The 14,407-nt window shown below is 39.8% G+C and overlaps 1 protein-coding gene across 2 annotated transcripts in view; it reads right to left on the reverse strand.

Annotated features, from left to right (window-relative positions):
* Positions 1-8,988, reverse strand: part of UTP20 (UTP20 small subunit processome component) — a 113,451-nt gene extending 104,463 nt beyond the window's left edge. Inside the window, exons 1-6 of one of the 2 annotated variants that reach the window (XM_074402345.1) lie at positions 8,766-8,988; positions 7,904-7,984; positions 3,486-3,552; positions 3,239-3,371; positions 2,607-2,795; positions 78-159 (exon numbers count right to left, since the gene is read on the reverse strand). In XM_074402345.1, the coding sequence (XP_074258446.1) occupies positions 78-159; positions 2,607-2,795; positions 3,239-3,371; positions 3,486-3,552; positions 7,904-7,984; positions 8,766-8,810 (597 nt within the window). In that variant the 5' untranslated portion in view covers positions 8,811-8,988. The remainder of the gene's footprint in view (positions 1-77; positions 160-2,606; positions 2,796-3,238; positions 3,372-3,485; positions 3,553-7,903; positions 7,985-8,765) is intronic. The other variant, XM_010340216.3, reaches the window with a different exon arrangement.
* Between the last annotated feature and the right edge of the window lie 5,419 nt (positions 8,989-14,407).

The raw sequence follows: 14,407 nt of genomic DNA on the forward strand, positions 1-14,407 counted from the left end.
ATGAGCCACCACATCCGGCCTATTCATCAGATTCTTGATGATTAACTAGCAGCAAACACATAAAAGATCAGACTAACCTTTCTCATCAAAAAAGTAAAACTTTCAGCAGCAAAATTTCTTATATGTAGTTTTTTATGAGCCAGGAGTGTGCTGTACATGCTATACATGAAAAAAAGATATATTTAATTAATCATATAATGTTAATAAATACATACTACATGTCAACAATATGGGCAACAATGTGCTAGGTATGCAAGAAATACACAGCAGACATCAAACAAATTTAAAATCTCATTCATTTATGGAGACACTCACATGTTGAAAAGAAGACTTGAAGACCACAGACATTAAGAGTCCTAGGATTGGGGATACTGGTTTTGCAAACAAGACTCCATGAAAAGTTGAACCTTGTAATGAGCTCTAAATGACAGAAGAATTAGGTGGGGACTGCAGTCCATATTATTAGTATAAAAGCGAGAGCAAAGATGAGGCAACTGGAAATGATCATGGTCAAGAGACAAGGAGGCTGGTCCATCTAAAAGAGGAAAGATGATATAGCAGAGGAGGGCAGCTGTGGATAAAGCTGCTCAGGTAGAGGTCTAGCTTACACCTACGTAAGCACTTACTCTGTGTTACTCCATTTAATCAGCACAATAACTCTATAACTCTATAGGATGGGTACTATTATAATCCTCATTCTACAGATAATGAAAAGTGAGACAGAAAGCATAAGCAACCTTCTCAAGGTCAAGCAGCCACGCATCTATAACGAAATACTTTACTTATATATAATCACATTGTTAAATTTGGTCTCCCTCATGATAGAAGCGTATCGAATATCTCTCTCTTATTTTTGCCGTAACCCCAGTACCTAATAGTTCCTTGCTGATAGCAGGTGCTAATAAATGTTGGCTGAATGAGAAACGACCATTTTCAGAAAGATTAACTTGGCAGCAATATACAGGATAAAATAAAGGAGGAAAGAAGAGTCTGGTAATTCAATTAGAAATCTGCTCAAGTCATATGAGCTTGGGTTAACAGGCATGAAAGAGACTAGGAGAGGGAAATGGCAAGGGATGAACCCAAGAGACCTTCAGGAATCTCTGCAATGGAGGTGAAGACCTTAACAGCGGTCCGTAGGGCCCATGATGATCTGATCCCTTATTACTGCTTCTCTGACATCACTTAGCTACTCTCACCCTTAAACGGGCTGTTCAGCCACCCAAGACTTCTTGCTGGGCATGTGCCCGAGACGTTCTCTTCCTGCTAAAATGTAAACTTTGTAAGAAGAGGGGATTTTTATCTGTTTTATCTGTGACTGTATCTCAAGTGCCTGACATACGGACAGTGTCCAATAAATATTCACTGAGCAAATGTGTGAATGGCAGAATCAAGAGGATTTGAAGACCTCTGAAGACAACTGGGTCAAAGATGCCTCTGATATGCCAAAATTCAGAGACAGGAAGAATGTCAGTACTAATGATAGAAAATGGGCAACCGAACAGGGCCTGGCATATGGCAGATACTCAATACCTATTTACTGAACACATGAATGAATGTACAGGTAAGAAGAGTTGGTTTAACAGTAAAGTGTTGAGTTCAGTTTCACTAATACTCAAGTGAAAGTAGCCAGGCTGCTGAAGCTGTCATACTGAAAGCAAATAAATTTAGAACTGGAGAGCTTGACTTGGGAGACATAAAAGTGGCAGCTTTTTGACAGCAGAAGTCATAAAACTAAATCAACTATTCCCCGAAGACCTTGTTGGTTATTTAATGAAATGATACTGGTTTCTAACATATTTTACCAAAAGCTTCATAGGGAACTAGAAAAAGCTGGAAAAGATTTCTTTATCTTTCTTCATTCAAAGTTCCTAAAAGAGAAGGGTGGGCTGGGTGAAAGGGGTGCATAAAACAAAGTCAACTGTCCCATACCACACACACCATTTACTGGGGGATAGGGGATTATGATTGATATCAAACATTCCCGTGGCAATGATAGAACATGGAAACCATCAGAAGACCAAGTGGAAAATCTCATCAAATCCCAGACTTAAGCAGACAACAGACAATCTTTGCTACGAAATTCATTCTCTTTCCTTGTCCACATTTACTCACAAATACTGAGTGTCTCTTTCAGCTTAGTAAATACCAGTGGCAAGGGAAATGCCAATGTTTAAAACAGCGTTTTTAACCTGTCTTAAACCTCCTTTAAACCTGTTCACATGTTCACGGGTGTAGAGAGGACAGCAATACATTATAACTAAACAAGTCCAGCAAAAGTTTTGGGACAGAAGTGGTTAAAAATGCCAAGAGGATAGAGAGTACAAAGTTTTATTAATACTTCTGGTGAACACGCCAGTTTGTGGAGGCTGCGGAGCCCAAGTCAGGCCTTCATGGGTAGGTCAACTTTCAGTAGCTGGAGAAGAGAGATGGTCATGGCAACTGAAGACTGGCAGACTAGACTGTGGAGCACTGTGGCTGGATAATCAACTTCGTACATGGACACAATCAGGCACTGAGCTGGCAAAGCGGTTTGGAGTCAGACAGAAGCCAGGAAAAAAGAAGCAGGCAATTAAAAAAACATACTAGAGAGAGAAGGGGGTCACCTGTATATACTGGACATGTCCTTCACCATCAGTCTCCACAGGTACTTGTAAAGATATGACAGTGAGGTGAAAGCCCATTCTAACAACTCCGTGTCCTGAGTCTCCAGGATTGAGGTGACAGTCAAAAAAAACTCTGGGAAGTGTGGGTAGAAGTCCGTCTGCAGATCTCGTGCCAACTGTACAACCAAACTGGATTAAAAAAAGAAGCAACTGATTATGCTGATTTTGTTAAAAGGCTACAAATCTACTTAATGATAGTAAGTGGCCTATGATCATAGGATTAATTAAATAAAAATACTTCTAAGTCAAGTCTGAAAATATATACAATTCTTTAAATCTTAAGAGCTCAGCAAAGGAATCAGGCAAGCAGTTACATTCCATCACAAGTTGTAGCCAACTTTTCCTACAGTGTCAAAGAAAAATAGGATTATTTTAGGAGTATGTAACAAATGCAAAATTATACCGCTAAGATTCTGCTTTATGGTAATACACCCATTCCTAACAGAAAAGGAAAATCCTTCTTGTTTCTAAATTATGAACACCTGATCTGAGGCATATGTAGCTTTGAAACATGGTCTTTCTTAAAATTCAGACAAATATAGTTATGAGCTTTCTCTGAAGATGCTACTTACTCCAAAAGAGGTTGATAGGCAAAACTGTTCTTAACTTGCAGGTGAGTCTTCAAACTCTGAACTATCTCGTTTTGATGATAGACCAACTGATTGAATGATTGGCATTTGTCAATAACTTCTTTGTAAAATTTCCCTGAGTAGGAGAAAAAAAAAAATACATTCTTTTCGATCACACCACTATTCAGCTATATGGAACATATAAAGTGCAAACTACGGGTGAATAAAATAGAAACAAAGCAGAAAATACCAAAGTGTTCCGTGAGGTTTAATTCTCTCCATTTCAGCAGACCATCAAAAAAGTAAGTTTCAACCTCCTGTCAAGATTAAAGCAGTCCATTAATCAGATAACTCTAAGAAAACAATGATCAAAGTAAATAGTGATACATTAATAATTTAAGACAATGATAGTGAAGAGTTTGAAAACCCCCTTTAGTTTTTTTAAAACAGGCCATTAATTAACACACTTAAAAAAGTAATTAGAAGTTATCAGTAGATCACTTATAAAATGTTTTGCTGATTTGGTTGCAGCAAATAATTTTCTGGAGTCTATATATACTGTCCACTAAGAGAAAATTATTTTCCATTTTGTTTTTTTTTTACAATTTCAGGCAAAGATTGTGTTAGTTCTTTATAGTTCCTTCTTTCTGCTTTTAGAAATATGAATTACTACAACTTATGAGGAGGTCATGTGGCATTCCTATTAAAATTCAAAACAGTTATGCTCTTTGACCCAGGTATTTCTTATAAAGTTTGCAAGCATGTAAGTAAAAGATACTTATTCAGCTTAACTACAGTGTGGGGAAACATTAAACAGCATAAAATGTCCAACAATAGGAAAATGGTGGGAATACCTTGTGGTCAATATATACTAAGGCATATTACGTGGCTACTAAAAAGAATTGTATCTCCATTGAACTAGAACCGCACTGATGACATGCCCCCAAAAAGATAAAAAGCAAGTTATGTAGTGAAGGGGTATGGTAGCATCCAATTTTCCTTAAAAAACAAAACAAAACAAAAAAAACCCTCTATAAATGTTTGCACATACGAACATGAGAGGACAATATGGAAGAATACAACTGTACTGAACTGTCTGTGTTGGCTTTCTTGGGAATTAGGTGTGGGAGGAGTGAGATAATGGGCTTTTCCTGTTTACCACTATGTTATTCAACTTGTTAAAATGGTGTAAATTACTTTGTACTTTGAAAGGTAAAGCCAATAAATTATTATCATACATATGTATATATATATATATATACACACACACATATGTATGTATGTTTGTGTGTGTATGTATATATATAAATAAATGCATACCCCTCCAAAAAAATCAATCATGTTACCAAAAAGATACATGTACCCATATGTTCATCCCTGCACTATCCACAATAGTGAAGACATGGAATTGGCCAGGTGCCCATCAACAGCAGATTGGATAAAGAAAGTATAGTACATGGAATAGTATATGCCATAAAAAAGAATGAAATCATGTCCTTTGCAGCAACATAGATACAGCTGGAGGTAATAATACTAAGCACATTAACGTAGGAACAGAAAACCAAATACTGCATGTATTCACTTGTAAGTGGGAGCTAAATATTGAGTACACATAGACATAAATATAAGAACAATAGACACTGTGGATTACCAGAGGGTGGAGGAAGTGGGGATGGGTTAAAAAAAAACTACCTGTTGGGTACTATGCTCACTACCTGGGTGACAAGATCCATATTCCAAACCTCAGCATCACACAATATTCTCATTTAACAAACCTACACATGTACCCCCTGTATCTAAAGTAAAAGTTGAAATAAAAATAAAAATAAATACAAATATGTGTTTATAAAGAGAGAATAAACACATAAGCACCCACACAAACAGCATGCCAAATCTACAATCTCAAAAAAAAATAAAAATAAAATCCTTAAATTGTTCTTTGGAAATCTTTAAAATCAATAGTTAGGCAGAATAGATACTATGTAACCACAAAAATTGAAAGCTAAAAATTAAAAAAAAAAAAAAAAAGGCAGAAAAGAAAGAGCATCCCATTAAATTTTGTTTTAGGCTGGGGATGATGGCTCATGCCTGTAATGCCAACACTGGGAGGCTGAAGCAAGAAGAGCACTTGAGCCCAGGAGTTTGAGACTAGCCTAGGCAACAACACGAGATCCTATCTCTATTTTTCAAAAGCAAAAATATTAATTTTTTTTGTTGTTATAGTATCCTTTAAGGCAGAAGGAAAATATGCAATACAGTTTAAAACTTAAATGCAGAACACATTTCTAGTCTAGCACAGGAATGGCACATGTCAGCTATGTGTCAGGGACCATGTCTCGTCCTTTCACAATGTAACTCTGGAGCTCCTTTCACCAAGAGATGGAATCTACTTCCTCACCCTTCGAATCTGGTCTGGTCTCTTGACTTGCTTTGACTAATAACATGCAATGACCCCATGAGGACCAAAGCAAAACTTTATGAGGCCTTGATAGCTTCTGCTTTCACAATACTGAAAAGATCCTGCCACCACAAAAAGAAGCCTAGTCTAGCTTATTGGGGAATAAGAGGCCATGAAGAGAACCAAGATCAGCAAGCCACAGCCAACTGCCAGACACGTGACTAAAGCCATTCTGGACCATCCTCCATGATTCTAAATCCAGGCTGTCTTCTCTGCCACCTTAACATTCTAACCCTTGATACCTTCAACCTCTACTGTAGCTTCAACTATTAACTATATTCTAAATGCCAAATCTCTAACTTCACCTCTGAAGTCACCTATACTCCAGATCCATATATTCAAACATCTTTTGGACACCATCATTTGGATGGCCACAGGTATTTCAAACACAAGCTCCAAATGGAACTAATTATTTTACCTTTACAACCTTGTCCTCCTTTACCTATAAATTATATCTTGATGAGTAACATCCTCAACCATTCAGCCTTAACCTCATTCTCTTCCTTGATACAAATCCCGTAGGTCTCAAGTCCTATCCACTCATTCTACTTCCTCAATATTTCTGGAATCCTTCTCTTTTCTATACCTTGACTGCTGCTACCATAATCATTTCTTACTTAGATGACAGTCAAATCCTCAGAACTGGACAACTGAGATTGGAACGCCAAGTTAAAGGCATGTTATGCAGGACCTTAAAAGGCTAGCACAAGAATAATGACATGATGCAGGACTGCAGTCCTGCTCTTTTCTCCACACTAAAGCCAGAGAGATGGAAAACTTAAACCTGATCATGTCATTCATTCCCCTGCTTACAGTCCTAGAACTCTAAGTCCCCATAGCTTCAGGATAAAATCCCAACTTAGCTTGACATAAAAGTCCTTTATGATACTTGTGTACCTCTCCAGTTTTATGTCACCAGCTGCCCCCTTGCCCTATCCCACTCACCATGGATACAAAAAAAAACACCCTGTATACACCTATAACGACACTAGACGGCTTTGCAGTTTCTTGAATGTGACATGCATTCTCTAGCTTCTCTTCCTTTATATAGGCTTCTCCCTCAGCATGGAACAGCCTTTCCTGTCCTCTTTACCATGCTAAACCTATATAAACAAGACTTAATTCAGGTGTCACCTCACCTAATTCACCTTTTTTGACACCCTTAAAGAATGTAGGTCAGGCTCCCTTTACTAGGAGTTCCCAAAGCATCATATGCTCACCTAGACAACATCATTTAACAGTGAATTTCCACGGTGGAGATAATGCATTCAAAGACACAGTGAGTAGAGTCTGATCATAGTCAAGTGAAGAATAGTAAGAACTGAGATTGGATCTCCAAGGTAAAGCCATGTTACACAGGGCCTTAAAAGGCTAGGACAATGCAGAAAAAGATTTCTGCATAAAGGGATGACAGAGTCAGAGTATGGTTAGAACTGGAAAATACTATGTAATCTAGCCCCTTTATTTTTATAAAGGAGAAAATTAAGCCCCAGGGAAGAGACTTGCTCAAAATCATTTTAAAATTATAGCTTCGGGAATATGGATCTGCAGCAGTGCTTGGAATGCATACGGGAAAGGGAGAGGCTAGAATCACAAAAGCCAGTTGAAAGTCAAGTCAGTTTTCTAACAGAGCTTCACCCAACGAAACTTCAATAAACAGATGAAAATGCTCCAATTCTTTATTTATTAAATATGGTAGCAACAAGCCACTTTTGAGCACTCAAATTTTTAATTTACTTTTTTTTTTTTTTTTTGAGACAGAATCTCACCCTGTTGCCCAGGCTGAATTGCAATGGCACAATCTTAGCTTACCATAACCTCTACCTCCCCGGTTCAAAGGATTCTCCTGCCTCAGCCTCCTGAGTAGCTGGGATTACAGGCATCCGCCACCACAGCCAGCTAATTTTTGTATTTTTAGTAGAGACGGGGTTTCACCATGTTGGCCAGGCTGGTCTCGAATTCCTGACCTCATGATCCACCCGCTTCGGCCTCCCAAAGTGCTGGGATTACAGGCATGAGCCACCTCGCCTGGCCTTTTATGTACTTTAAATACAATTTGCCATGTGTGGCTACTGCATGAGATGGCACAGGTCTAATGCATTTCATGTCCAAAGGGAAATAGCCTTAACAACAATTCACTTCTACTAACAAGAAAAACTAAAACACCGACTATAAACACTTTAAAATTGGCTAGTATCACATTATCTTACCTCCTCATAGCTTGCAGTTCTATCAATCCGGTGAATAATATCAATATTCACATTCCCCAGTCGTTCAGCAAATGTAAGAAACTGGAAGGGAAAGCATATTTAAGGTACATCATCAATTTAATATTCATCAGATCTTGAATACCCATTTGAATGCTGTATGCAGGCATCACTAATGAATCACAAAGGGCAAGTGGAAAAATAAACTGAAAAACATAGGGCTGTAAACATGTACTGCATCACTATTCAGAGATGATGAATATTTCTATATGTTTGTATAATTTATCTTAGCTATGTCTTTTCAAATAAAATTTCCAATGCCAGGCTCGTGAGCCTAGGTAAACGCTGGCAATTAGTCTCGCTAGATCTATTAGGTTTCATAGCTTCCCCACAAGCCTGGGGACCTAGCAAATTCGCTGCGACGGAAGTGTTTTTAAACACATACAGACCTATGACTGTATCCTAACGAAAACCTGGAAACAAACTATCAAGGGGCAAGTAGAGAAAGCGCTGTATAGTTGGCCTTAGCTGAGAATCACTCACCGCCAGCCGGCTCGCCCAATTCCGTCTTTAAAGATAAAATCGGTCTTAAGCAATCTCCTGGGATAGTGAATTTAATTCTGGACTGCAAGAAATTCCCAAGACTGGCCTAACCCGGTAAACCATGGGCGAAACTTGCTGTCCAGACTTCTTTCCTCCCCCAACCCACGTTTACTACATCTAGAGTCTCCCTCTTTCGCCGGAGCCTCCAGGCAAGTGACATACTCGGCCCAGAAGTCTGAGGCCCCTGGAGTCCCGCTCAGAGCCTGTCTCACGACTAAGGCAGCGGAGACCCGCGGATCCCTGCTCAAGCTCCCGCGCTCACCCGGTAGGTGTTCTCGGTCTTGTGGGAAACCGGCTTCGTCTTCATGGCTGCAGAGGAGCAGCGGCCCGCGACGCCCTCGGGAGGGTCGAAGAAATGTAACCGACAGTAAGGAAGGGAAAGTGGCTAATAAGAGGTACTCTCCGATTCCCAGATGCCCAGACTTTCTCACGTGCAGCTTAAGTCCCTGGGGGCCGCCATGTTAGAAACAAGGAGGAGCCTGAGTGGGTCACGTGGACGGAAACAGAGCACGGAGCAGGCGCGCCCTGGGGCCTGCAGGAGGCGGGGCAGCGCACTTGGGGCGGATGTTTGGGTGAGGCGTGCTGTTCACTCCCTTCGGTAAAGGTTTAAAAGACAGGTACTTATTTTCATTATAAAATAAAACGTGCCGGTAATCATTATCAGCTAACATTACTGTCTCTCACTATGTACCTAGCACCGTGCAAACATCTTTCTATCCATAATTTCACAGGAAAGCTTATTGGGGATGTTAAATGAATACAAAGAAGGTACTGTGTGTATTTTTAAGCCACTTTGACACAAGGGGAAACCAAGGTTGTGCAGCTGGTAAGTGGCAGTCTTCACTCAGACTCCTAATTTTGGTATTCTTAACCTCTACGCGGTAAATAAAATCGAAAAATAGAAAAGGATTTTTAAAGAAAAATCTTTTTACTTTCATGCACAATCACTGTAATGTTTTGGTGTTTTTCCCACCACTTTAAAGCCTATGCATAACATGTTGTTAACCATAATTGTACAGTTTTTTATGTATACACAATTTTAAAAAAGAATTTTAAAATATAATTATTTTTCCCACTTTACATTCATTCATTCATTCATTCATTCAACAGCTATTTCTTGAGAGTCCTCTGTGGGCCAGGTACTTTTCTGGGAGCTGAATGAGAAAGGCAATAATAATAATTATTGGAAAATATTCACACCATCCAATTCCTGGGCTAAAGTGAACCTCCCACCTCAGCCTCGCAGGTAGCTAGGACTATAGGCATGCACTACCACGCCCACCTCTTTTATTGTTATTATTATCTGTAGAGATGGAGTCTTGCTACATTGCCCAGGCTGGTATCAAACTTCTGGACTCAAGCAGTCCTCCTGCTTTGGCCTCCCAAAGTGCTGTGATTACAGGGGTGAGCCACCATGCCCAGACTGGAAATACTTAGTCTGAGATGCTTACATTTTAGTCAGGAGAGATGTTAAGTAAACAATTGGATACATTGTTGTACAGAGCTTGCTGTAGCAGTCAGGGCTACAGATGTGACCTAAGTACACCTAAATACCTCAAGTGTGAGATATTTGTGACTAGGAAAGAGAGCCAGTAAGGTAAAAACAGACTAATTATGGCATGGAAGCAGAGCTGGTGGCCAGCTGTACTGCTAGTTCAAGGATAGAGAAATGGTTGCTGGATCTGACAAGGTGAAGGTCACTGATGACCTTGATAAGTACAGTCTAGTTGGAAGAAAGGAATCAAAATATGCATGGATTGAGGAGATAATCAGAGTTGAGAAGGTGGACATAAATAACACTTTCAAATTTTTATTGGCATTATAGTATCAACACTTTCTGTCATCCCAGGGCTATTGTAAATATTTTAATGCCTCCTTAGAGTTTATAGATTTTTTTATAATAAAGTATTGACGTGCCTAATGTTCTGTTGGCTTTCAGTAGGCTAATAACTGGTCTTTTCTTTTTCCTTAAGATTTTAATGGGTCACAGATTCCTCAGGGAAATCTAGGAAAGCTGTAGAACTTCTCCCAGAAAAATGCAGAGAAGCTCATCCCAACTAAAACGTGCTGATTTTAGAGAAGGCTGCAATTAACTGAGGGTAGAAGCCCCTACTCAAAGTAAGATTTTCCCAATGTGTTGCCAAAATCCTTCCCCACAACATCATTGTACCATTTTCCTTCCCTGAAATTAATTTTTAGTAATGGAGTTAACTGGGCAATAAAAGGTGAAGAGAAAAATCAAAGAAACTAGAAGAACTGACACAAGTTATATTGACCATTTATTGTTTGTGTTCTTCATTACATGATCCTCATACATTGGTTTGACTCTAACTAGCCTTAACAATATGTCAGCAGAACATGGTGGTTGAGAGCATAGATGCTGGAACCAGATTGTCTGGAGTTAATCTTGGTTCTACCATTTATTAGTTGGGTAAATTACCCTTTCAGAGTGACATTTCCGTATATGTAAATTAAGCTAATAAAAGTACCTACTTCATGGGTGGTGGCTATGCAGAGCAAATAAGCTGATGGATAAAAGATGCTTAGAATGTGCAGACACCGTAACTGCGCAACCTCAGAAGTTACCTAACCTTTCTGAGACCCAATTTCCTCATCTATACAGTGGAATTAATAATAATACCAATCTTTCAAGGTGTTTTGTTGGTGCATAGAGCATGAAATAAATGTTTGCTAAGTGGATAAATGACTATTTATTCTCTACTATCTGGCTACCTGACAAGTTCCTTAAAGGCAGACGTACCGTATACTTTTCCAACTTTGTATCACCAGCAGCTCCCTTGAACTTAAGAGTTGTTTAATGAATGTCTGTTGAATTAACAAAGCTCATAATACTTATTTTGGTCCTGACTAATTTAAGAGTAATATAATTCTGGCGTTGGATGTGAATTGCACCATATGATTTTGGATCTCTCTCAAAACTAAGTTTCTAAGCATTAATGGACTATCCAAAGCATCCATGAAGAGCACGAGTGTTTCTTATAAACGTCTCCTTGCCTCCAGCTTTTGTCCTCTGTCAAGGCCTTTGAATACCCTGTACCATCCTTTATTTCCTTTTTCCATTAGGACTCAGCTTGTCCTATCTATTCCATCCAGGAAATTACATGCATAATTTTTTCATTCTTTTCTTCTTAAACTTTATAGGGTGCTCCTGGAAGTTTTGCGTTGTCATTTTTATTTCCTTATTGCTGAGTATGCTGCAATTTCAAGCCAAGAGACTTTAAGAGCATGTGAGAGCCAGGCTCAGTGGCTCATGCCTGTAATCCCAGAACTTTGAAAGGTCGAGGTGAGAGGATTGTTTGAACCCAGGAGTTTGAGACCAGTCTTGGGCAACATGGCAAAATCCCATCTCTACAAAAAATACAAAAATTAACCAGGCGTGGGGATGTGCACCTGTAGTCCCAGCTACCTAGGAGGCTGAGGTGGGAGGATCACTTGATCCAAGAGGTCAAGGCTCCAGTGCTATGATTGTGCAACTGCACTCCAGCTTGGGTAATAGAGTGAGACTCTGTCTCAAAATAAAAGAAAATAAAGAAAGAGAGGAAGGAAGAAGAAGGAAGGAAAAAAGGAGGGAGGGAGGGAGGGAAGGAAGGGAGGGAGGGAGGAAGGAAGGGAAGGAGGGAGAGGGAGGGAAGGGAGGGAGGAAGAAAGGAAGGAGAGAGAGGGAGGGAAGGAGAGGAAAGGAAGCATGGAAGAAGGGAGGGAAGAAGGGAGAGAGAATGGAAGGGAAAGGAAGGAAGGGGAGGGGAAAGGAGCCCATGAGGGGTTTACCCAGCCTGGACAAGAAAGTGGAATCCAGAAAAGGCTTCTTGGAGGAGATGACATCTAAGCAGAGACTTGGAAAATGAACAGGAGTTAGCCAGGCAAGGAAGGAGCATGGACATGAATGATATTATCTAGGTAGAGGGAGCAGTATACCCATTTGTCTCAAAATAATTGAGACAAATTTGGTTATTTTTCATTTCCAAGATAAAGCCACATGCTGTCAAATTAGCATTGGCCATGGGCGTCATCCTTAGCATCCTTGGACTAATAATAGGAAAGAATAGGGACAAGGTGAAACTCAGAGGTAGGAAGAGCTTTGGTTTTCTCATCTGTAAAGTGAGATAGACATATGAGAGTCAACAGTCATATGAGACAATTGAAAGATTAATTAACACATTGTATCGCTTCTTAGCCTTTTGGCTAAGATCAAGTGTAGTAATTAATACATTGTATGTGGTGGTCTGGAAAAGGGCAAGCCTTCTTGGTGGTATGGTCTTGTTTAGAAAGGGGTTCAAGGAGTGCTACGTATCAAGGCAGAGAGGATATGACTCAGAACGAGGGACCAAGGAAGTGAATGGAAAAAAAAGAAACAGAAGAGAAAGTTTTAGTAATTCTTTGTTGTTTTTTTCTTAACTAGAGACAGGGTTCTCACTACATTGCCCAGGTTGGTCTTTAACTCCTGGGTTCAAGCGATCCTCCTGCCCAGCAGAGTAGTTCTTGCTGTGGTAGTAAGGAAAGCTGATCCATAGATCCCTTCTCGAAAAAACTGTGTATTGTTCACACTGTGTGTAAATCAGGAGGCAGTGATAGCATGGAGTTTGGATTCAGAACAGTCCAAGTTCTAATTTTTCATGTATTAGCCAGTAACTGGACAAGTGACTTAACCTTTCGGCCTCAGTTTCCTCATCTTTAAAATAGGCATAATAATTAGTTCTGCCTTTTCCCTTAATGGTTGGTAAGAAGACTATTTGATATAAAGCAGGCAAAGTCTCCTGTAACCGATGCAGAGGAGTTACAGAAACACAAATTATTATTATTTGTCCCTTTGCATTGCGTGATCACATTCAGCTCTGAGACCACCAAGCTTCTATTCTCCTTTCCTTGTTTTGAAGCTCAGGCGTTAGAAACCTTAGACCAGAAGTTTTGTTTACCAAGCCTGTTCCTATTTTACTTTTTTTTTTTTTTTAAAGAGTGTCTCACTCTGTTGTCCAGGCTGGAGTACAGTGGCATGATCATAGCTTTCTGCCAACCTCAAGCTCCTTGGCTCAAGCAATCCTCCCGCCCCAACCTCCCCAGTAGCTGGGACGACAGGTGCACATCACCACGTCCAGCTAATTTAAAAAACATTTTTAGTAGAGACAAGTCTTGCTATGTTGCCCAGGCTGATCTCGAACTCCTGGGCTCAAGTGATCTTCCTACTCCAGCCTCCCAAAGTGCTGGGGTTACAGACACGAACTGCCATGCCCAGAGTACTGGTGATATTCTTGAAATGTATTTTTATTTTTATTTTTTATTATTTTTATTTTTTTATTGCATTTTATGTTTTGGGGTAAATGTGAAGAATATGCAAGATTGTTGCATAGGTACACACATGGCGGTGTGATTTGCTGCCTTCCTCCCCTTCACCTGTATCTGGCATTTCTTCCCATGCTATCTCTCCCCACCTCCCCACCCCCATCCCTCCCCCATTTTCCCCAACAGACCCCAGTGTGTAGTGCTCCCCTCCCTGAGTCCATGTGTTCTCATTGTTCAACACCTGCCTATCAGTGAGAATATGCAGTGTTTGATTTTCTGCTCTTGTGTCAGTTTGCTGAGAATGATGGTTTCCAGGTTCATCCATATCCCTACAAAGGACACGAACTCATCGTTTTTGATGGGTGCATAATATTCCATGGTGTATATGTACCACATTTTCCCTATCCAGTCTATCATTGATGGGTATTTGGGTTGGTTCCAGGTCTTTGCTATTGTAAACAGTGCTGCTATGAACATTTGTGTGCATGTGTCCTTATAGTAGAATGATTTATAATCCTTTGGATATATACCCAGTAATGGGATTACTGGGTCAAATGGAATTTCTATTTCTAGGTCCTTAAGGAATCACCACAGTGTCTTCCACAA

This window comes from Saimiri boliviensis, chromosome 7 (genome assembly GCF_048565385.1).
Source record: "Saimiri boliviensis isolate mSaiBol1 chromosome 7, mSaiBol1.pri, whole genome shotgun sequence".
NCBI classification, from domain to species: Eukaryota; Metazoa; Chordata; class Mammalia; order Primates; family Cebidae; genus Saimiri; species Saimiri boliviensis.